This window comes from Pongo abelii, chromosome 5 (assembly GCF_028885655.2).
Source record: "Pongo abelii isolate AG06213 chromosome 5, NHGRI_mPonAbe1-v2.0_pri, whole genome shotgun sequence".
NCBI classification, from domain to species: Eukaryota; Metazoa; Chordata; class Mammalia; order Primates; family Hominidae; genus Pongo; species Pongo abelii.
Genome location: NC_071990.2, coordinates 124,073,934 through 124,098,386, shown reverse-complemented (window position 1 = coordinate 124,098,386; position 24,453 = coordinate 124,073,934). Strand labels below are relative to the sequence as shown.

The following is a 24,453-nucleotide window of genomic DNA, read 5'->3' as shown; positions in this document are numbered from 1 at the left end:
GAAACTAGCAATTCCAAACTTATTTGACCACAGCACCCCTTTTTTCTGGGTGACACATTAACAACCAGAAGAAACATTTATTGAGAAAAATTGGTATAATGGGAAAGACGAAGGCTTTGGAAACAGAAATTCTATTATCACTTAATTTTTGTGAGCTTGGGCAAGTCACTTAACCTGTTTGGGGTTAGTTATGGTAACATCTATATATCAAAAGAGTGGAGGCCTTCTAAGGCTCCGTCTTTCCTTCTCATATTCTGTGGTTCCATTTGTACTGAAAAGGTAATCTACTCATATGGCTTGTCAGGTATGGGAGAATTTCATTTGCACTGTTTTCTCCTCAGTCATATAAAATATGTTTTGAAAATATACACTCAAGGCCAGGCACAGTGGCTCGTGCCTGTAACCCCAGCACTTTGGGAGGCCAAGGCGGGCGGATCACCTGAAGTCAGGAGTTTGAGACCAGCCTGACCAACGGGGTGAAACCCCGTTTCTACTAAAAATACAAATATTAGCGGCGTGTGGTGGTGGGCACCTGTAATCCCAGCTACTCAGGAGGCTGAGACAGGAGAATCCCTTGAAACCGGCAGGCAGAGGTTGCAGTGAGCCGAGATGACGCCATTGCACTCCAGCCTGGGAGACAAGAGTGAAACTCCATCTCAAAAAAATAAAAAATAAAAAATAACTAAAATATTCAAAAATGTATATCTCTGAATCTTTTTCCATCTGGTCCACCAGACCTATATATCAAATTGCTTCATTGGCTTGTCCATTTAGATGTCTCGTAGGCATCCTGAAGACAAAAATTTTCACTCCTCCAACTCTTAAAATTGCCCATCCTCTAGGCTAACCCTTCTCAGTGTATGGCATCAGCACCTGCCTGACTGCTCTAGGAGTTACCCTCCAATTCTCTTCCTCATCTCTGCCACATCCAATTCATCAGCAAGTCCTATTGGTTCTGCCTACAAAACACATCCCAAATCCACTGACCTTTCTCCATCCCAGGATGGCACCCTCTGTCACCTCTTGTTCATATGTCATCAAATATCATTGACTTTTTTATCATGGTTATCAATTTATAAGGGATAGATTAAGACAGATTATGAACTGGGCAAATCTCAGGTTAATTTCATGCAAAACACTTGAAATCCTAGATTTCCTGCCACTTATGCATATTTATGAAAAAAATTTTAAATAAAAACAAAAGAGGATAGACCTGAGGGAAATCTGCAGATCTTCCTCACCTCAGAATTTGTATGTTTAAGTGAATAAATTATTGAAACCATAACATCTGAGACAGACCCCCGCTTTCAGTTTTCATTAGCAATTGCAAACCATTCATTTTAAAATTCATAATAATATCTATGCTTAGCTAATGAGAAAAAGATAAGCCTTCAAACTGCTTACTTGTAACTTTGTTAATAAAATGTTATCTATGTCGTCTACCTATGTAAGCCTATATCCTTTTGTGTATTTTTTTCTACTCTTTAATTTTTCATTGACAAATAAAAATTATATATATTTATGTTGTGCAACATGATGTTTTGATACATGTATACATTGTGGAGTGGCTAAATCAAGCTAATTAACATACCCATTACCTCACATACTGTGTGTGCGTGTGTGTGTGTTTATGTGTGGTGGGAACACTCAAAATTTACTCACTTGGCAATCTTCAAGTATACAATACATTGTTATTAACTATAGTCATCATGTTGCTACAATAGATCCCCTGAACTTATTTCTCCTGTCTAATTGTAATTTTCTCTCTTTTGACCATCATCTTCCTAATTTTCCTGGTAGCTACCATTCTACTCTCTGATTCTAGCAGTTTGTCTCTTTCAGATTCCATGAATAAGATCATGTAGTATTTGCCTTTCTGTGCCTGGCCTATTTCACTTTACAACTTGCCTTCATCCTTTTGTGTAATCTTTAGAATCTGGTGTTATTTGTGAATTCATTTTTAACATTTTCAGTTTCTTAACTGATGGCTTTGACTTTATTTCAAAATGATATGAAGAAAAATATAAAAATATAAAAACAGGAACATATTCTTTCAGATCCTAGTCTCTCTAGTGACCAAAATAAAATGGAGAACACTGCTGACTCTCCCACAGTGTATTTGCTCTCTTTTGCTTGATTAAGTAATGTCAGTAAACATTAAGGTTTTGTGGTGTTGAAGTTATATAAAATTTAATTAGGGTTTTTACACTAACAAGTAATTGCCTTCTCTACCTCACTAGTTTAGAATGGACTCTTGAACAGCAACGTCATGTTCCTATGGTCATATTACATTTTCAAACTTAAAAGGCCAAAAACATCACATATATGTTTATTTCTTTCTTCCCTTATCTTTTCCATCTTTTCATTCTTCTTATAATATTTTACATTGATGTGTATGCTTTTTTACTCTCACCTATAGTGTTGCATATGAGAAATAGTGGCCTTTGGAAAAAGATGAGGTAAACACGGAACTGCAGGATCTGGTCACAGCTCCTGGCCTACAGGGATATAACTATTTCATAGAGAATGAACCAGGAACATTTGCAACTTTACCAGGTAGTAAATAACCTCCTGAAGCAAAGAACCAACAGCTTTCTTCTTGGGCTCCCGGGAATGGGCCAGATGTGAGCGGCTTCTGGTTCTCACTTGCTTCATTGTCACCAAGAATAAATTCCAAAACATACACTAGAGTCCACCTGAGAGTCTAAAATGGGGCACAAAACGTGAGTATTTTGCAAAGGGCTTGGAACTAAAATGATCTTTAATCCCTCTGAGTGAATTTTTTAACTTTGATTCAGGGTTTTTTGTTTTTTTAACTCTCCATGAGGGTTTTTAAATGAAAGGCACCTTTTAACACTTTGTTTAAAGTATCCTTATACTTTTATGTAAAGTATCACTTTTTATACAAAAATTCTCTTGAAAGAATCTCATCCCTACTTGATAGCAAACTTCTTCCTAGATTTGAGAATTAAAGGGCTTGTAGCACACTACAGTGAAGCCGAAGCTTCCAAAGTGATGGCAGAAGAAAATGGATGGCAGAAGAAAAATTATTTTATTTATGAATACTTCTCAAAAAAATTGAAAGCTCATTGAGAGAAAGATCATATTTGTTCACCTTTGTATTCCCAATTACTAGCTTTGTGCATGACTATACACACGCAATGAATAAATAAAACTTCAGTTTCCACATACACAGCATGAGACAAAAATATGAAATATTCTACTTTGGAAAAGGCTGAACATCTACTAAGCCTTAAACAAAAGCTGAGAGATTTAAGTAAACAAATAAGGAAACTGAGCACTTTTAACTAGATAAAAGAAAGACTGTCCAGCGAAAAGGATTGGTTAAGAAGGGACAAGGGCTGTTAATTGTAAGAGGATTTTGAGTATTACCTTCCTTCACGGAGAGAGCCTCCAGTTTGAGGGGCAAATCTGAGGTTCCGTCTGTGGCAGCTGAACTCTGGATGTCTGGTAAGGCATTCCGGCGGCCTGCCCTTGCTGAAGATGCAAAATTGGCGACCCCAGACTCCACATCAGTCATTTTTGATGAATCTGTCCTCATAGCAACATCTACAAATAGAACGTGCATATGAAGAAGATGAGCCTATTCAGAGCTAAATGTTCACCACAGTGGTTGAAAGGCATGGCTAGATCAAAAACACAACAGGCTTGAGAGTCTAATCATTGATCACAACCTCCATCAATGTCTACTGTTACGGTCCTGCAGCGTCCATTTGCACATTTGCTGAATAGAGCAGGAAGTCCTCAGTGTGAGCCAGATTGCTAAAAATAACCCCTGAGCCGAATGAGCCACTTGGATGCTTAAGGGTGCAGTAATCCCTTGCCTTTTGTTCTGCTTTTCTGTGGATGGATCAGCCAAACTAGGGCTTGGAAGGAATTGAAAACTGACTTTTTTGACCACTCCTGTAGAGACTCTGCCTGCCAGTATTTGCTTGTGGTGGTTGTTCAGGCTGAAACCAAATAACTATAATTTGTAGGGACCAAACAAAACACTCTTTTCCTACTTCTTAGAAATAAGAAATTCCACTTTATCTCAAAAGCTTTTTCCCTAGAGAGCACTATATATTTTGATCTGTTCTGCTCTGAGACCTAATTTTCGATAGACTCATGTTAATGGTTGGAAGAGTAGGACCTATTTCAGGTTTCTTTACCTTCAGGTCGACATGGTAATTACTAGTTCTTTCCTAAGCACCCTTTATCTCCCTAGCAATTGTCTCTCTCTAAGAAAGAATTCTCAAGAGATCATTCACTATAGAGGGAGGAAGGTAACAGTTATTGCTTACTCTAAAACTGACCTTCTTTTTATTATGTTTTCGAATGAATCTCTCCTGAGAAGCCAACTCTGAATAAGCATCTCGAAAGCAGAAGCATTGTATTGAAAAGCTATCTAATGCTAGCCTCTCAGCTAGGCGTGAGAGTACAGATGTATGGTATACTTTCCATCTTTAGGGAACTTGCACTCTCAAAAGGGAGAGAAAATATATGCATGCAAAGATAGACACCCTAACACAGAATGCACTAAGTATCGACCGAGGGGTGGAGATGCTCATTTGTGATACCTAAAAAGGGCAGAAATATGTAAACCTTGGGCTACACAGAACAAATCCAACTTTTCATGGTAGTTGGAGGGAGTAACTTCAATTCAGGAAATGCTAAACACTAAATGGCATAGTCACAAAACATGGTGCATTTGACATTAGAAACACAACATCTTTGGTTCACAGAATGCAAGAAAAGCAAATTGAGCTTAGCATGGTCCTTAGGAGTCCAGGAATAGTTTGGAATTGCCCAAAAAAGAGTCATTCTATTAATTCCATAGATATTATTGTCTCTCCAGGAATCACAGGAAATTTGAGAACAGAGCTATGTTTTGAGATCCAATTTTGGAATCCATTAGACTTTTAACTGCTTGGTATTTGGCAACTGTGGAGAATGTATAGATATCTTAGAGTACTGTAAAGAGCACTAGACTATTGGTCAAAAAGAATATGCTCCATTATAGACTTGGAAGGTGATATTGTTCAATCCATTTAATTTCTCTGAGTCACAGTTCCTCCCCTATATAACGGGTATAGCAATTAGCCTATGGATTCACAAGATGCTTGTGAAGCAATAATGAGATAAAGAATAAATAAACTCTTTGTAACTCTAAGGTATATGTCTGATTGTTGGCATCATTGTTCGTATCTCACTAAATGTTCTTTATTCTACCACCTTCTTCTGTATCCCATTTAATCCTAACAAAAAGTATTTTCCTATTGGGAAGACCTCTTGCTTTTTCTAAGAGGAAAACCAGCATTTTTATTCAATACTACATGAACATTTTTATACTTTATATTAGTTAAACCTCCCAATAATCCCATGAGGTACTGAAGTATGACCCTTGCTTTGCGGATGTGGAAACTGGGGGTCAGAGAGGTTAAGCGACTCATTTAAAGTTGCACAGCTGCTAAGTCAGCACTCAGGCATGCAAATCAATTTCAGTTAACTCTGAAAGCAACACTATATGGATTATCACAAAATTTTCTCTTCAAATCCCCATAATGCACATAGATAGCCATATAAAGCTACTTTAGATTCTGCCTTTATTATTTTTATATAGAGAAAATGGGGGAAAAATGTGTGTGTGTGTATATATATATATATTTAAAAGTTTGTTAAAGTTTATATATATGTATATGTGTGTGTATATATATATATAAAATACCTGAGTGATGAAATAATCTCTCTCTCTCTCTCTTCAAATATATATACAACTGATGCATATAATTGGTTCCCTGTCTTTTCACAGTGCTCATCTCTAGTTTGAATGTTTGGTTATCTTGTGAGCCCTCCCATGATACATTAATTTCAGTTAGATATCTTCTCAACAGGTTGTGAGAAGTGGCTAGTTTGGAAGTAGACTGCATTTTCTGGCCTCCACTCTGTCCTCCACCAATTCACATCACATCAGAAACCACTATGGCTGCAAGTATCTCTTCCTGTGTAACTGCAAAGAAGTTAACTCTGCTGGTCTTAAAGGAACAGCTCCATGAATAACTGAATTCTTACTTGCCTGATAGTCTAAAACCTTAAAATTAAATGTAATAATAGTTTTTAAAATGTTAAGATATGTGATCTTAAATATTTAAATAAAATACTATATATTTTATATAAAATAAAATGGGTAAACTTCTTCACCAAGATGGGACATTTTAAATGAATATTGAGTTGAAATTTGTATATTGAAAGAGAAATTCTTTTTTTTTAAATTTTTTTTGGCCTGGCGTGGTGGCTCATGCCTGTAATCCCAGCACTTTGGGAGGCCGAGGTGAGCAGATCATGAGGCCAGAAGTTTGAGACCAGCCTGGCCAACATGGTGAAACCCTGTCTCTACTAAAAAATAAAAAATAAAAAAAAAAATCAGGCATGGTGGCTCACACCTGTGATCCCAGCTACTCAGGAGGCTAAGGCAGGAGAATCGTTTGAACCCAGGAGACGGAGGCTGCAATGAGCCAAGATTGCGCCACTGCACTCCAGCCTGGGTGATGGAGCAAGACATGTGAAAGTTTGTTACATAGGTAAACTTGGGTCATGGGGATTTGTTGTACAGATTATTTCATCACCCAGGTATTAAGCCCAATATCCAATAGTTATCTTTTCTGCAGCTCTCTCACCTCCCACCCTCCACCCTCAAGTGAACCCCAATGTCTGTTGTTAAAAAAGAACTTCTAAAAAGTGGCCCTTGGAGTGGGCCGTCAGTATGGAAAAGAGATTCTGGGTTTCACGTTTATTTCAAGATTATTTTGCTGCTAGCTGACTGCTATTTGGGAAGTTTTTCCTTTTGCCTTTATATTATTATTTCAGATAGAGGCTTTCTAATTAGTCGTTTTTGTAGCTTGATGCTGGAAAATAAAAGAATCACAAAACTATCTAAAAGTTTGTTAAAGTTATATTCATTAACTACTATTTTAAGATCGAAAACAGAACTGGCCATAGAGGGAGGCTAAGTAACAAAACTGTTTTACTTCCAGGCTGTACTTGGCCGTGGCAAACTCACATTTGGCACTACCTTCCTTTCAGTCTGCCACTGATATTGACTAACAAAGATGTCATGCTTCCCCACAGGTAGACCAAATAGCTAACCCCGCCCAGCCTCACAGCGATGTAGGAAGATGGCACTTTCTACGAGAAAAGCTATTTTCCTGACCAAATGTGTCAATGGCCTGGAAATCAGTGGCAGGAATATTGGAATCCACAAGGTGACTCTTAGCTGGGCTCTTTAAACTCCAAAGCAAAGAGATTTATTGTACCACTGGAGATAACCTGAAAGCCCAACAAGAAAAAAAGTATATGAATAAACTATGTAATTATGTAATGGAATGTTATACCACAATGTTAAAGAATGTATTAGATCCACTGACACACTGTGAAATAAAGCAAGTTTAAAAATTAATATTTATAGTGTGCGGGAAAAGGGGAGAATATTATGAATACAATGTAATCTCAACTTTATACAAATAATAAAAATTCTAGTTGGGAATGGAAGGTAGAACAAAGAAAATATTAACCTTTTTCTCTACCTCTTTACATATTTTGATTTGTACTAATGAGCATATATTACCTTTGTAATTTAAAAGAATTGAAACATCCACCTGGAAAAACTATGAATAAACAGATATTCTAGCACAGAAAGGTTCTAAAAGTATCATTTTGAAAATTAAACCAAATGATAGCATATCCTTAAGTGAAAGCTTCTCCTTCCCCCAGTAGCCATCTCTCATTTGTCTGTTGTTAGTTTTCTATACAACACCGATTGCATATGCTTGGTTTTTTTAAAAGGGGTGATATACATATAGAAAAGAGACAATTGCTCTCTTCAAATGGCTTGTGACAATTGTAATATATAGCCCACAGAAAGATGAGGAAATACTACAGAGAAAAATGACAGATTAACTTGAGGTTCTTTTAATTTTCTGGGCTTAAATAGCTAATTATGTTATGTTTGCTAACCAAGGCAGCTGACTCACTAGCAACTCTTCCTCTTTCTCTTCTATAGAATTAACAAAGGACTCTAGATGAGTGCTGCTTTGTCAAGTGTGGCTGCTTACAGGAGCTGGAACCATTTAGACATTTGGAGATTTCACAAAAGTCCTTACAATCCCACAGCAAGGTAATGCAGTTTACATTGCCTGAGACACACTTCTATCTCTATTGAAAATATACAATTTTCAGGCTGCTTGACAAAAGACTATTACACAGTCATACATATACATGTGTGTATATATATATATACATGTATATGTATGACTGTGTGTGTATATATATATATATACACATGTACACATGCCAGCATCTTTACAGTCTCTGAAATATTGAAAATGCAACACCAGCACAACTCAAGAGGACAAGATGTTCAAGATAAACGGAGCACTAAAGGCATATTAAAAAATCACCAGTCAGAACCCAGTGGGCCCCAAAGAGCCTGCTAAGAAAAAGAGGATGTTAGTATATTAGAAGCATAATTATAAACAAATAGAAGTTTTTGCAAACTCTTTCTTACCCACAACAGGTCCATTTTCTTAACTCATACACATTATTTTCTCAAGCTTCCTTACTTGAAGCCAAGATTGCAAAATGGTAGATACATTCTTTTCTCATCTCCAGACACATATCACTCACCCTATCTTCCACAGAGAAACCATTGCTCATTTTGTACCTAAGACTTCAAATAAACTTCTTGCCCACTAAATTAGTTCCCTGGAGGTATGAGTCAGACTTTCTGAAAAAACACAGAATAACAAAGAAGTAAAAACGTGCATTTTGGAAAAAATGTCGGTGCTTTTCCTGACCAAAGACTGAGAGAGAAGGAGAGACTGACAAATGGACAGACTGACACTGGTCTCCCCTGATAACCAAATGCCTTATCTGCCTCTCTCCAGCTCTCAGTATCCTAATACCTTATGCTAGATGTTTTCAGTTCTCTGCCTACGAATCATTTATTTCATATAATTTTCTGTTTTGAAACATATGAACCTCTTCCAAAAAAGGTGAAAGAACTAGAATTACTTCTTTGTGTGCCAACAAAAACAGATCATTATTTATTCATCCAGTCATCTCTTGAGCTCCTACTAAATTATTAAGTGCAAAGCCTTGTTGTTGGCCCACAAGTTACAAAGAGTTACCCACAGTCCAGTGAGATGAGACACAGTTTGATCTTTCCAGTTACCTTTCTTGACCTCAAATCCTATTATTTGGAAATAAAGTAAAATTACCCACTCCTAAAATGTAAATGCTTTACATATCTCCTATTCACTTAAGTATCAAGATCATTTTAAGCTAAACAGAACTTACATGAAATGTAGACCTGTGTAATTTTTTTCAACTTAGAAACCTTCCTGTTTTTGAAATTTTTCCAAAGATGGTATTTCTGTGCTAGTAGTATAAGTCAAAAGGAACTCTACCTTTTGTTTGTTGACACGCACATTTTTTAATGCTTATGTTCTTGCTTGCTAATTGCATAGACAGATCCTTCAATATACATTGGTAGGCACATGGAAGTTATTTTTACCACAGAGAATCTTTGACAGCTTAAACATATAAAATTCAAAACGCAAAGTCAAATTAATTTTTTCATAATTTTCCAGATAAATTAATGCACAAAGCTGAATACCTTTCCACCACAATGTTATTTCTTATACTAACATAGGGCCACTTACAACACTAATATACATGAATGTTGTTAATGATAAAAAAGATGAACTGCAATAAACTATGTAGCCCCCTTGAGTATGTGTCTGTGTCTGGGGGAGTCAGATTTAGCTGGTCATCTTATTCTTTTTAGTTTCATGCTAGAAAGACTTATTCAACATGTACCCTCCATAAAGGTTTGCAGGGAGTTAGTTGGGCTTCTCCCAACCACTTGCAGATTCCCAAAAGGACTAATAAATTTCTCACATGATTGCAGGATATTACATTTGAAAAGATGATATAGTCCAGACTTCCAGATCCAGACACTTAAGTGATGCATCAATATAACATAGCTTAATTTGTGTCAAAGTCTTTCCTAAGTTTAGACGGTACTGTTTCTTCCATTACCATGATTCCTCCTGCTGCTTTCCGTAACAAAAAACGAAAACAAACCCAGCTATCTACAGGGATAAAAAGAAAAAAGAAAATTCACTGTATATGAAAAAGTCTTTCTAAAAATTAAACAGGTTTCCTTTTTAATACATTAGTTTGAGTGGGGTGTGTGTGTCCCTGTGTGGTGTGTGTGTTTGTGTGTGTGTGTGCTATGTATAGTGGGTGGTATCCAGAATAGAGTGATAGTTTCACTTCTCCTGTAGATGAATATAAGTGGTTATAACCATAGCAAAGCATCCCTACTGTCTACATTTTATGTAGTTTAGCTTTTATTTCTAGCTTCAGAGTATTCAGAATCGAGAGGATTTAGCATGGATTTGAAGAAATCCTTCTCATTCTTTTTTCCCACCTTACCTCAAACCCTATTTATACTCCTTCACTTTCATTTGTTTCACATTATTCTTTCTAACCAGTGACTCAAATATTGTTGGTTCTTATTTTATTGAGGTACTGGAGCCTCCTTAAAGAAGTTAGGGTTCAATTCAAAAAGCATTTATGTAACACCAACTCTGCGAAGCCCCACGCTAGATACTGTGGAATTTGGCACAGTAAGTAAGGTCTTCCCATGCCTTAACTGGCAGTCTGTGAAGGCTGCGTGCAAGGCACCTTTACCATGTGAGCAGTGGAGGAAGTGCTTAATTCCAGGATAGAAAATGAGGCCAGGCTTCACAGGGAACATAGCATTTAATGGAACCCCAGAAAATAAGTAAGCAAATTTCAGAGAAGGGCTGCCCTCAGACCACCCATTTCTCATTTAGTTGCTTTTCCAACTACTATTGTACACAAAGTATTCTTAGATTTCAAAGGGGGCACAAATACACTCCAAGTACACAAAATCCCCAGCACTGAATTTGCCCTAGTAGGAAAATAATGTGATTTTGAAGTTCTTGTGTACAATGTGATTTTGAAGTTCTTGTGGTCTGCTTGTACTCTTCCCTACAAAGAGGGAACACAGCCAGTCTGTGTTGGGGGTTTACATGCAAGGCCTAAAAAGTCAGTTCCCTTTTCAATGAGATATATGGCTTTAAAATGTCAAATGACTGTTTATGACATCAGTAGGAAGAAGAGAAGGGGAAGTTAATTCTTACCAATGTGGTCACAGTAGAAATGCCTTTGTATCCCTCTGCCTAGTAGAGAGACTGGAACATATCTGCTTAATACAATCAATAAATCAGTGTTGAATTAATAGCTGATACCTATCGATTATGAGCTGAAAATGAAGGTCCTTTATATTATTAATAGTCATAATAAAGACCGAAAGTAAATAAAGAATAAAATAAGACTGAAAGTTCAGTTATTCAGTATTAAAATAGATTTTGTTTTGTTAACATCAAAATAGATAGGAGTCAGGCTGTAGACTAATGGCAAATACAATGGCTTTTAGATGTGGGTAGTAAACCTGGATTGGTAGAGCCAGAGCAGTAGTTGCTGCAAAAACTCATACAGCACCACCCTCATCTAGGACATCTGATGGTTATACACATGGACACTTTAAATTTTATGCTTTCATTTCAGAAAGCATTTATGATTAATATATACTTATTTATCTTTCAAAGGGAAAATGCAGTGTGATACCAAATAATAGAACTATTTTTACTAACACACCAAAATTTATAGGTGGAAATGAGTATCATCTATCAAAGCAATTACTTTAAGTAGCCACATATTTATTCCACTTCTGAAACTGTTTTTGTGACTCCATCATTGAAACTCATTTTATACTCATACATCAAATAGTGGTAACATGTTCTATTTAAAATATAACATATTTTATAGTAAACTGTTTATAATTAAAAAAAAAAAAACTCCCACTTGATCCCATCTCTTTGTACTAAGAATGACTTTAGCTACTTTCCAAAACCTCCTTAAGTAATTTAGATTTGCACATATTCAAAATAAAACTATTTTAAATGACGATTTGAAAGCAGAGCTTTGGGCACTACTGAACTGCATTAACACACTCTCAAAGTGACTGCCCTGACTTAGTCCTCTTGTTTGTTACACGGTCTATATGGAGCAATGGGAAGTTTGGTCGCCTGAAAGTGAACACTTCTGAAGTTGAATCCTGAACTTCCAACTCCTAGAAAGACATCTAACTTCTTTGTTGATTAGCATTCTACATTTTTAAAAAGTAGGATTTATATTATCTACTTTACTACCCTGGACTCAAATGAACTAATGCTATAAACGTGCTTGGTTAACAACTACACAAATGGAATTTATTTAGATATCAGTCATATAAATTTATAGGCACTATGACAGAGTATCATTATGAATATCAATTATTCTTTTAAGCAACAGTGTTGACGTGGCTCTAGAGACGGCCTCTGATGTTGGACTGTAGACAGAAAGAGATTAACGCAGCTGGGCGTGATGCCTTATGCCTGTAATCTCAGGGTTTTGGGAGGCTGAGACAGGCAGATCACCTGAGGTCAGGAGTTTGAGTCCAGCCTGGTCAATATCTACTGGCCAGTATCTACTGAAAATACAAAAATTAGCCAGGCGTGGTGATGCTTGCCTGTAATCCCAGTTACTCAGGAGGCTGAGGCAGGAGAATCACTTGAATCCGGAAGAAGGAGGTTGCAGTGACCTGAGATCATGCTACTACACTCCAGCCTGGGCAACAGAGCAAGACTCCACGTCAAGAAAAAGAGATTAACTCTGAGACATTTCCAGAAAGTTGATATTGTTTAAAAAGGCATTCAAAAAATCATTTACAATCTGCTTCCGAGCACACCCTCAAACTTGTCTACGTTTCTGCAACATCTGAACCATGCAAGTCACCAGTCACAGAAAACCATATCTCCCCTACACTGCCCATAGGAAGATTTCTCCCTGAAGGTGAAATTTTCACGTACTTTCAGAAACAAACCATGTTTAAGTGTTCTTTCCAATGGTTAAAATGGGATTGAAGTTCTTGATTTCTTCATGATGCCTAAAAAAGCATTCTTAATCTGAGTAATATTAAAATGAGATAATATGGCAGAGGAAAAAGGGTCACAAAAGATAATATTGACAGAGTCCTGCTTTCTCAGTGGGGCTTGCTTTAACCACCTTGTTTAAAATTGCATCTCATCCCTCCAGCTTCTGATTCCTCTTACTTTCTCTTAGCACTTACCAGCTTTGAAAATGTATTCTCATTTACTTATGATTGCAGTTGTTGCTTATTGTCTGTCTCCCTTCACTAGAAGGTAAACTCCACAAAGCAGAGCTTTTGTTTTTGTAGGTTGTTTCATTGATGTATTCATAGGACCAAAAGCCATGCCTGATTCTTATTCAGCAGGCACTCAATAAATAAAATAATTGTCTTTCCACTTTTCTTTTTAACAGGAATTTTTTTTCTTTTTGCATATGACATTAATATATGCTTGTTGTTGGGAAAAGGACAATTCCGAAAGACAAAGAAGGAAAAAGAGATTGCCATCCCACTATCCAGTAACAGTGCTGTTGTAATTCTGGTGCATATCCTGCCAGAATTTTTTTCAGCGGCACATACACAAGAATATCACAACATATTTTACACACCATTTAGTTTGAAGCTAGATGATATTTATTTGACGTCATTTTATTATATCTTAAAAATGCAATCTTTCTCAAATCAACATAATTCAAAATTTCTAATGACAGTTTTGAAAAAATAAAATTTTCTTGAATGTTAACATTACAGAGCATATACCAACTATCTTAAATATGCATAGCCAAAAAGCAAGGAACATGGCTGAGTACTGAAATTATTTATAAATTTTTCTTCAATTGGATAAATAAAATGGGTATAAAATAGGTATAATGCTTTTTTAAATGCACCCACAGTTTCAGTAGTGTCTTTTTCTTCTATTTCATCAATTTAAAGAAAAACTCTTATGATGTCTCTTAGTCCTTATTTAAATGAATATAAATGATTAAGCCTTTTTAAGCTCTGATTTGTTTTCTAAGTTATCTTCGGTACTTTACAGAAGAAATCATTATAATGTTGCAGCAAGCAAAAAATTCAATCAAAATTACGGGAACAAAAATTAAGAGTAGTTTTGAGAATTTTTCTGGGTCACAGAGGAAAAAAAACCCAACCAAATGGCAAACTACTTTAGAAAGAAAAATCATCTCATTGAAATATTTTTTCATCAAATTATGCATGTTCATATTAACCTGCAATTAATAGAAGTAACATTATTTAAATCGATACATTTAACTTTTATAAAAATCTTTTGTACAAAATTATGCTACTATAGTCCTTTAGTACCATATAAGTTAAATAGAAAAATGACGCCATAAAAATATCTAAAATATTTAAAAACATAAATTTTCAAAACTTTAAAACCACTATGCATATATTAGTTTTAAAATACATGCACAGAAAAACATTTTAAGGGAAATATACTGAAATTATAATAGTTATTCCCTTTGTGTATGTTATTATTAATGATTTCTACTTTCTTCTTTGAATTTTACTTTTTTCCAAATTTTCTATAATAAAGATTTTTATGATATGAAAAATGGCATACACATGTGTTAAGCATGCATTGTTTTAAAGCACTTTAATGAGAATTTGTTCATGTGATTCTATACTGTGGATTAGTCACTACTATCTTCATTTTAAGGGTGAGGAAACTGAAGGTCATAGAAATAAAAGGGTTTGGCTAAACCTAGCTAGCAAGTAACAGAGACAAGATTGGAACCCATTTCATCTGACAACTCATTATTTTCTCCTTCAATTACACCTCAGCAAACATTTATTGAGCACAGTCTCAGTCCTCATTCAATCAATTATTGTTAAGCATCTACTATATCTTCCGTTCAGTGCAAGACTCTGGGGAAACAGTGGCAAATAAGACTAAGCATTGTGATAGAAACAGTGGGGACACATGAAGATGCTTAATATATGGTCCCCACCCTGAAAGAGTTGTGAACTCGTTGTACAGATGGAATATGTGCATATTAAAGGAAATGTAAAAATAGAAGTAAATATATGATATATTCAAATAAGTGTTATAAATAAAACTACTATAGAAATGTAAAAGATAAATGGTTATTGAATTTTGGGGTGATTAAGGAATATTTCACAAAGGCTGTAGAACACATACAGAGCCTCAAAATTTGGGAGGAATCTACACAGGTAGAAAGGGAATGAAAGGCTTACTAAGTCAGAGAAATATCTGTAAGCTAAAAGGGGGGAGTGTAAAAAGCAAGTTCTAAATAAGAGAAAAGGAAACATTTTGCTGCCATGGAGTGTTATGCCCAGGTGGAGCCGGAAAAATGAGTTGGAGCATAGTCATAACATAGTTGCAAAGAAAATGAATGCCATGAACAATATGTGAACGTATCCTGTAAGCACCAGGGAATCATGAAACTTCTAAATCACGTAGTAAAGGTGTGTATGAGATGCATTTTCTGGCCAGGCGCAGTGGCTCATGCCATAATCCCAGCACTTTGGGAGGCCAAGGCAGGCAGATTACGAGGTCAGGAGATCGAGACCATCCTGGCCAACATGGTGAAACCCCGTCTCTACTAAAAATATAAAAAAATTAGCTGAGCGTGGTGGCATGTGCCTGTAATCCCAGCTACTTGGGAGGCTGAGGCAGGAGAATCACTTGAACCAGGGAGTTGGAGGTTGCAGTGAGTCAAAATTGCGCCACTACGCTCCAGTGTAGCCACAGAGCAAGACTCCGTCTCAAAAAAAAAAAAAAAAAAAAAAAAGATGCACTTTCTGAAAATAGAGACAGATGTCAAGGAGAACCATTAAAGCATATTAAAAGGTGAAGTTTTTAAATCAAATCTACCACAATAGGAGTAATAAGCTGATTCCAAAAATTTATATGAAAATGCAATAGACTGAGAATAACTTATTTCAAATAGAAAGGAAAAAGCAAAGGACTTACACTATCAGACTTGATGGCTTAATTCTGTGTGGTATTCCTCAAGGGTAGACAAATAGAATAAAAAATAAAATAGACGCTCTAGAAATAGACAAATACACTCATTGTCCATTGATTTCTGAAAAAGGCTTTGATTATTAATGTGGTCATTGAACCATGATGATCTTGGAGGACTCACAAAGGCACCACAAAATTAGATATTGGTGGAGAAATTTTTGATCACGGAAACAACAGATCTTGTTTATAATAACTTGTGAGAAAAATTCTAAGGATTATTAAATAGATGGCTTTCAGCTATAGTGTTTTTCTGGTATATTTTATTTTTAGACAGGGTCTCCCTCTGTTTCCCAGACTGGAGTGCAGTGACATGATCATAACTCACTGCAGCCTCAATTGTCTGAGCTAAAAGCAATGTACTGTCTGCCTCCTGAATAGTTAGAGATACAGGTGGGAAGCACCACACTTGCCTAATTTTAAAACTTTTTGTAGAGTTGAAGGATGGTCTTAAACTTCTGGCCTCAAGTGATCCTCCCTCCTTGGTCTCCAAAAGTACTGGGGTTTCAAGCAGGAGCCTCCACCTGATTCAATGATCAACACTTTGCTATATTTAATCTCTCTAAACAGAAACACGCACACACACACACACACACAGTTATTATTTCACCAACTGAAAGCAAGCTGCCAATAACATGATACTGCATATCTAAATACCTTAGCATATATCTAAGTATTTAAGAATTGGTCTTTTGTGTATATCCATAATACCGTTATATTTCCACAATGTTATTTTTTTTCATGTTCCAATTCCTGAGATAATTCACCTTTTCCCCTGGAGTTTAGTCTTTGAAATTCTTTTGGGAACTATGGGTTTTTTTGATGCCTGAAAAGATCTATTTTTATCCTCATTCTTACAAATACACTATTTTAGGATGAAAGCACCCAACAATATTATTCCACATTATTCTATTTTTGCTGTTAAGAAGTTTGCTAATTGTGATGGCTAATTTTATATGCCACCTTGACTGGGCTACAAAGTGCTCAGATACTTGGTTAACCATTTCTCAGGGTGTGTCTGTGAGGGTGTTTCCTGATAAGATTAACATCTGAATCAGTGGACTGCATAAAACACATTGCCCTTCTCAATATGGGTGTGCCACATCCTATGCATTGAAGTCCTGAATGGAATAAAAAGATAGAGAGCAGGACAATTTCTTTCTCAGCCTGTCTTCGAGCTGTCTTCAGTCTTCAATCTTTTGCCTTAAACTCGGACTTGGACTGGAACTGACAACAGTGGGTCTCCTGGTTATCAGACTAGAACACAAACTGGAACCATATCATTAGCTCTCCTGAGTCTCCAGCTTGCCAAAGCCTTAGGACCTCTCAGCCTTCATAATTGCATGAACCAATTTCTCTCTCTCTCTCTCTCTCTATATATATGTATATATAGTGTTTTTTAGATATATAGAGAGCATTTTTGCCGTTCTTACGTAGAGCTTTTACATATATACACATATATATGTGTGTATATATAGCTTTTACATATATACATATGTGTATATATATATATGTGTGTGTATATATATGTAAAAGCTCTACATAACAACGGCAAAAACGCTCTACATAAGAATGGCAACTGCATCATAAATGTATTAGATTCTTCAGAGAATTGCATCGTAAGTGTATATAGTTCACTATTCTCTCTTCAGCTGTGTCTAATCGGCTGCATAATCCACACACTGTTTTTATTTCCAATTATCATATTTTTATTTCTAGGCAATCTACTTTGCTCTTTTTCAAGTTTAGTTCATTGTATTACAGTATCTTATTACTTAGTTACTTATACTTACATATTTTTTCTCATAGTAAAAATAATAAAGGAATGTTTTAATAATTGAAATAAAAACAATAGTCTTATCACACAAGAGCAGCTGTTTGCTTCCAGTCTTTTTTCTGTGGGGTTTTAAATAGTTTTCAAAATACTGTACTGTTTCCTGCTGTGTTTGCTTAACATATGACATGAGCATTTTCCCATTAAAATTCTGTAAGTTTAAAAGAAATAAAAAATAAAAAAACCCTCAATTATTCTTTTCAAATATAGTAAGGCTATAAAAATTTTTCACAAATAGTAATAACAATATCATATACAATGTGTGTTCAGTACATAGATAATATGCATGTGTACATTATACACAACGCATTAAAATGTTATTTTATCTTTTACTTAAAGGGCATTTCACAGAACAGTAGAGCTGATACAATGAAGCTTGTTTCATAAGAGAAGTCAATTGAATCTTTCTGTAGCACATTATTGAACAATTATGGCTTTAAACAAAAGTTACAAGTCACAAGTTCTTACATTTTGGGTCATGTTGTAGAATGTATTCCAAATGAAAAATAGAGGAGAAAGTACACGACATCATGCTTCATGTTATAGAATATAAATATTAACTATTTTAACATATAACTGTATGATGAATGATACAGTTAAGACCTATACTACATACTACATCATATATAGTTATTATTATAAAAATTTATACATTATGCCACAGTACTAAAATATATTCTTCTCAAATAGTGAAAAAAAATTCTCTATGAAAAATTCCAATATCTAAATTCTTTATACTCTGATCCCATTGTTTACTGTTTTTGTCAAAACTTTCTCATGGAGACTTATTTCTTTGGTCGCTTTGTGATTTGGGGTTCTGAGATCATATTTTTAAAAACATTTTCCTTAAGGCCAGGTGCAGTGGCTCATGCCTGTAATCCCAGCACTTTGGGAGGCCAAGGTAGGCAGATCACCTGAGGTCAGGAGTTCGAGACCAACACAGCAAAAACTTGTCTCTACTAAAAATATAAGAATTAGCTGGGTGAGGTGGTGTGTGCCTGTATCCCAGACACTAAGGAGCATGAGGCAGGAGAATCACTTGAACCCAGGAGGTGGAGGTTGCAGTGAGCCAAGGTCATGCCACTGCACTCCACCCTGGGCAACAGAGTGAGACTCCATCTCAAAAAAAAAGAAAGTTTTTTAAAAAAATTACCTGAGACCTGGGTTAAATGGGGTTAAGGTGTTTTCCTCTACCTAGATCTGAATTTGCCTCTGCTGGGTGTCTGGGGTAATAACAGATTGGTTAGCCTTATATTCTCAGCATGACTTTTGTTCGGATTACACAGACTACACAGTTGGAAATTTGCACACTCAGTGTGAGGTTTCATTTTCGTTCATAAGTTATTAAGAGAGCGTTTCCCCCATTTCCATCTGAGGCAAAGTCAAGACTGGGAAAGTCGCTTTACTGTCTTCCTTGGAGGTTAGGGTTTTGTCATATTACCCTTTTACTGAGCATGTCACTCTTAGAAATCCAAGTCTTATTCTGGTTACCTAATGTAACTAATAGTAACTCTTGCTACTATTACTCCCACAGCCCCTGGTTGTTCATACTATTCCTGGTTACAACCCCCACATGCTCCTGCATGCCCTGCAATGTTCTTCTCCTTTGGTGGTGAGTATGTATGACCAGTAAACTGCTGTGGATCTCATCTGTCCAGTGTTGGGTGTTGGTTGTCTAGGCATCTCTGAATCTCCAGGGCAGGAATCTTTCGTTCACCAATGGGGTGAATAGAAAGCAATAAAATCCACTGGTGTTATGAACCATATGACATGCCCAACCATTTCAGAAGACACCTTGTCAGTTACAATTAACTCTTCCTTGGTTATTTGGTTCTGAGTTATTTGGCAAGCATACCTGAGACAGAACTGCTAACTGCTGATGGGCTTGAGCTATGGCCTATGTGGCACTGTTATGCCATCTCTTTTAACTCTGCAATGCTCTTGTCCCCAAGAAGAAAATGGTTGTTAACTATACCCTGGTGTGACATGCTGTCAGGTTCAGCCTGTGTTTGGCAGGTGATCTCTGAAGCTTCAGCCTGTAAATGCAATGAGAAAACAGTGCCTTAACCAGTCAGTACTTCAGTCTTGCTTACCAGAGCTCAGGCTAGAGCTCTCCGATCACCATATCTAGCCTGGTGACTGTCACTGGCTGCTTGGAGCAGCAATACAGACATTGCTTGTAATGGTACACCTATGGAACAGGCACAGAGGCAGCCCTGTGTGAGGTTTGTGGGAAGGAAGGTGGCCACCCCATGGAGAACCAAGCATGGTATCCTGGTTGCCATTGTTGTTCATGCAAAGGTAGTGACCTTTCTGGTCTCCTCTGCTGCTGCTTCCTGAGCTGCTATTGCTTGCGCTCTCATGACTCTGAAGGGCATCGAGGTGCAGATCCATGGTGGCCTGTGGCACAGGTGCTAATGAAAAAAGAAAAGGGTGGAGAGAGGAAGGAGCATTTGGTACTCAAATGATTTGCCAATGCAAAACCCACAGCCAGTATGTCTGGACTCAGCACTGCTGCCTACCAACACACCAAATGGCCAGTCTTGCAATCATGGGCTTGCTGGCCCTATCCAAGCCATAGACTAATGACTTTACTGGATATGGACCTCAACTCCAGAGAGATGGACTCGCACTCCCTAGAGGAAGAGGCAGCCACTTCTGAGAAAGGCCACTAAGCTCCCTGTTTTCCCATAAGTACCCAGAAAGTCTGCACCAGAGGTGATTGTACAGAAAGCTCCAATTTCACCTAGCTACAAACTCAAAATATTCTCAGGGAATTTGTGCAGAGAAAGAAACAAAGAAAGAGGAAAAAAGTCCACAAGACAGAAAAGGTAGGGCAGTGGCAGCAGGAGATAATTTTGGTCTATTGAGTCTGGGTTATAAACCTAGCTTTCTTTCCCTGTACCACTCTGCTTACTATGTCTCTGTTGCAATAAAGATCCTAATCCTTGAGGTTATAGAAAAAAATCCTATGTTACCTTTGTGGCATGGTGGTACTCCATGGCACCATTAATTCAAACTCAACTTAAGCCCAGGGTCTTTAAACCATATAAATCAACCATTGCTGTGGGGGAAACCCCTAACCTTGATGATACTAATTTGAAGCTCTCTGAGAGAAAAGACTTATAAATATCATCAGGGTAAAGAGGATCCCTCACCACCACCCTACCACCACCAAATATGTCCAGTGACCACCACCAAAAAAAAAAAAAAAAAAAAAGAAAGAAAGAAAGAAAAGAAATTTAAAAAAAGCAAAGAAAAAAAAATCCTGGATACAGGGAGGAACCAACAACAACAACAACAAAAGAACCCTAAAACAAAGATCTACAATTTGACCCAATTGGAAATTGAAAATATATTAAAGGCATTCATATAGCCAAGATAAAGGGGCACTGACTGGCTTTTGTGCCTCTACAGTATAGGTTCTTAATTAACTTTAATACCTGCTGAAATGCACCAATTGGCAAACCTTCATGGTTTTAACTGGCACTAGGGCTCAGATTACAGTTATGACTAGGATCTTACTAAATTTAAACATGGTATCCCCCATAACATTAGGGGAGTTCTGGAATATAAAATAGAGGACAAAAAGATACGTCTCATCTTAACCATCATAATTACTGTCTTGCCTAAATTTCCCATCATGGTCATAGCAATCATTGCCCTAAAATATCCCATAATGGACATGGACGCTCTGACCCAATGAAAAATAAATGGAAATTAGATTAAATCTTGACACTTATAAATTGGCTTGACAAAATGGAAATTCATGACTCTTCTGCCTCCACCCCAAATTAAAATAATTATTAACATGGCTCAAAGTAATTTAAAACAGGGCTTTTGAGGATTAAAATTTGTTATATGACAGCTATAGAGTGCAGGGGTGATTATCCCCACTGCTTCTCCATTTAACAACCCAATCTGGCCTATTTGGCCTGTTCTTAAACCTGGAACAAATAAATGGTGCAGCACAGTAGACTGCTGCTACCTTAATGCCATGGTCCCATACAGTTCAGGCCCCTATTTCCAACAAACTGAGTATTGAAACTTCTGACTCCATGCAATCAGCAACTGATAAATATTTTGCTATTACGAATTAGGCTAATATGATCCATTTGGTGCCAATGTCAGCAGCTTAGCAGTCACAGTTTGCTTTTACCTCCCACGAGACACAATATATTTTTACCAGGCTACTCAAGGGCTACCTCAGCAGCCTTGCCACTGCACACAGTCTTTGCAGGCAGGATCTTAATGACATCCACCTTCCTCCAAGAGCACAGGTATATTACATTGATGACATCCTTCTCCAGGAAGATTTGTTTGACGTATTCATTAAGAACATACAAATACAAAGGAACTCACACAAAAAGGGTGGATCATTATTTCACACATAGTACAAAGTCCTATGACTTCTGTTAAAATTCCTGAAAGTTATTTGGTAAACCAAAAGCTGCTTCATCCCTGATACTGTCAAAAAACAGGTATTAACCCTCTCAGTACCCACAAGGTTAATACAAGTCCAACATCTTTTAGTCTTTTTTGGGTTCTGGAGACAACATATTCTTTTGCAAATTTTCTTTAATTTCACTAATGCTGTTACTTACAGATTGCCCATCTTAAAGGGGAACCTCCTCAACAAAAGGCTGTAGAAGCCGTCCAAAATGAAATCAACAGGCACTCCAGTTAATGCCCTCAGAGGCTTCAGCGACCTCATCTCACGCCTCCTGGAGTCTCTAGGCCACCTGTGATGGTCATAAGTTGCTCATGGGCTTCTGATGCAAGAAACTGCCTTTCCTGGCCTTGTACTATACACCGTTATAGTGGCAATTACTGGCCACACACCGGGCTTTTCTGGAAATAGAGGGTCTCACAGACTTTGAGCCTGTGACCCACTGTACCCAGCTACTGCAATGCCTTGTAATGCATTGGAGCAGCACCCCCATGAATTTGGCATAGCTATGAGACCTCTTTGCGACAGGATGGAGTCAAGCTTGGGCCTTCTGGCATATTCTATCTGTAGAAGGTGGTAGCCTCCTCTACCACCAGTCCTTTGCCAAAACCGTGGTGCTAGGGGAAGTCATCCCTTTCTTAGAGTCCTTGGCTACCTGGAGAGCCCCCTGGGATCAACTGAATGAACAGCAATATGAGGCCATACACTTTACCAATGATGTTGCCACAATTATACATGATAGAGCTCAGTAGAGAGTTGTTGCTCTTAATTCCTTAACCAAGATGTCCCTGATAAAGAATAGAATCCAAGGGTCAGCACAATTGGCACACTCTAGACATTTATCTTGGCAATGGATGCCCTGGCCATTTTGCCTCATATGTATATTTTTACAACTCTTAGACCATTGCCTAAGAGTCACACTTTAAAGAACTCTGTGAATCTCTTGTTTCACAGGTACCCATATATAAATATATAAACCAAATTAACAGGTTTCTCTACATATCCTAAGGCCACAATACAAGGCCTCAACAGGATATTCCTTATCTCATTTGGAGTTTTAGACACTAGATTGTTACCAAGGCACTCATTTTATGTCTCAGAATACAAAATGGAATCTTGAAGAAAGCTTTCCATTGAAATGCAGCCTTCCCATAGGCCTCAGGTAGTCAGCCCCAGGCAGCTACTTTAATTGATAAGCCTAATGGGCTTTCAAAGAACTATTTAAGTCACAATGAGAAAAATGTCCCTCTACCCCTTGATGTCACCACTGCCACAAGCATTGGTTAGTCTCAATTCACACCCTCTGGGAACACCTCTCTGCATCAATGTCACACAGGTCTCTCAATGGCCTTTACTGGTTATATATGGAGACATAACCGAAGTTCATGTTTTTAGCGACCACCTCAAAATGTGGCCCTCTCTGCTTGGTCAGGTGCCTACTTTGCTTCCTAGGAAGGCATGTCTCCTAATCCCTAAAAGTCTCAGTTATCATCAAGATTTAAACTGATGTCAAAGCATCAAGTGATCAATTGTAGCATAAAGCCAAAAATTAAGGCTTGATATCTGATAAAATAGGTCTCTAATGGCCTAACTACAAGTTCTCCTCCCCACTCTGCTCCCATAGATCAGGTATCCTAGCCAGACCACCATCCTTACCAAGGGGACCAGGCACAGTTTCTGTTTATCCTTGAGTAGCAGGTTTTGTTCTCTGTTTGCCTGCCAAATCAAACAACTGAATCACCTCATTCCACAAGAACTGGGAGCACCCTACCCTCTTAATTCTCCAAAGCCTACCTCCTACAGCCCTGGTTGTTCACTCTGCTCTTGAGTGCAACTCCTGTGTGGCCCTGCAAGGTGTGCTGTGTCCTCCTCCCCCAGGCATTCAGTAGATGTGACTAATAACCTGCTGTTGGTCTCATCTCTTCAGGGTCAGGTGGTGTTTAGCTCTCCCTCACCAGCAGGGTAAATAGGAGGTGACTAAGACAGCCTACCACTAATAGCATGTTCCTTTCTTTCATGAAAGGGAGACTGAAGTGTAGAGAAAAGGCATCAGGTTCACACATATCCTGTGTCCACGCTGACCCTCACTGAGCTGCAATGTG

At 37.4% G+C, this 24,453-nt stretch overlaps 1 protein-coding gene across 16 annotated transcripts in view; it reads right to left on the bottom strand.

Moving 5' to 3' along the window:
• Positions 1-24,453, bottom strand: part of PKIB (cAMP-dependent protein kinase inhibitor beta) — a 236,566-nt gene that overhangs the window by 4,548 nt on the left and 207,565 nt on the right. For 4 of the 16 annotated variants that reach the window (XM_063724971.1, XM_054558099.2, XM_054558098.2 and 1 more), the window contains 3 exons: positions 20,211-20,315; positions 19,877-19,937; positions 3,394-3,570 (listed from right to left, as the gene is read on the bottom strand). In XM_063724971.1, coding sequence (XP_063581041.1) covers positions 3,394-3,570; positions 19,877-19,937; positions 20,211-20,279 — 307 coding nt within the window. In that variant the 5' untranslated portion in view covers positions 20,280-20,315. Of the gene's footprint in view, positions 1-2,553; positions 2,705-3,393; positions 3,571-7,210; positions 7,327-19,756; positions 19,938-20,210; positions 20,316-24,453 lie in introns of all 16 variants that reach the window. The other 12 variants (XM_054558109.2, XM_054558106.2, XM_024248119.3 and 9 more) reach the window with 8 other exon arrangements.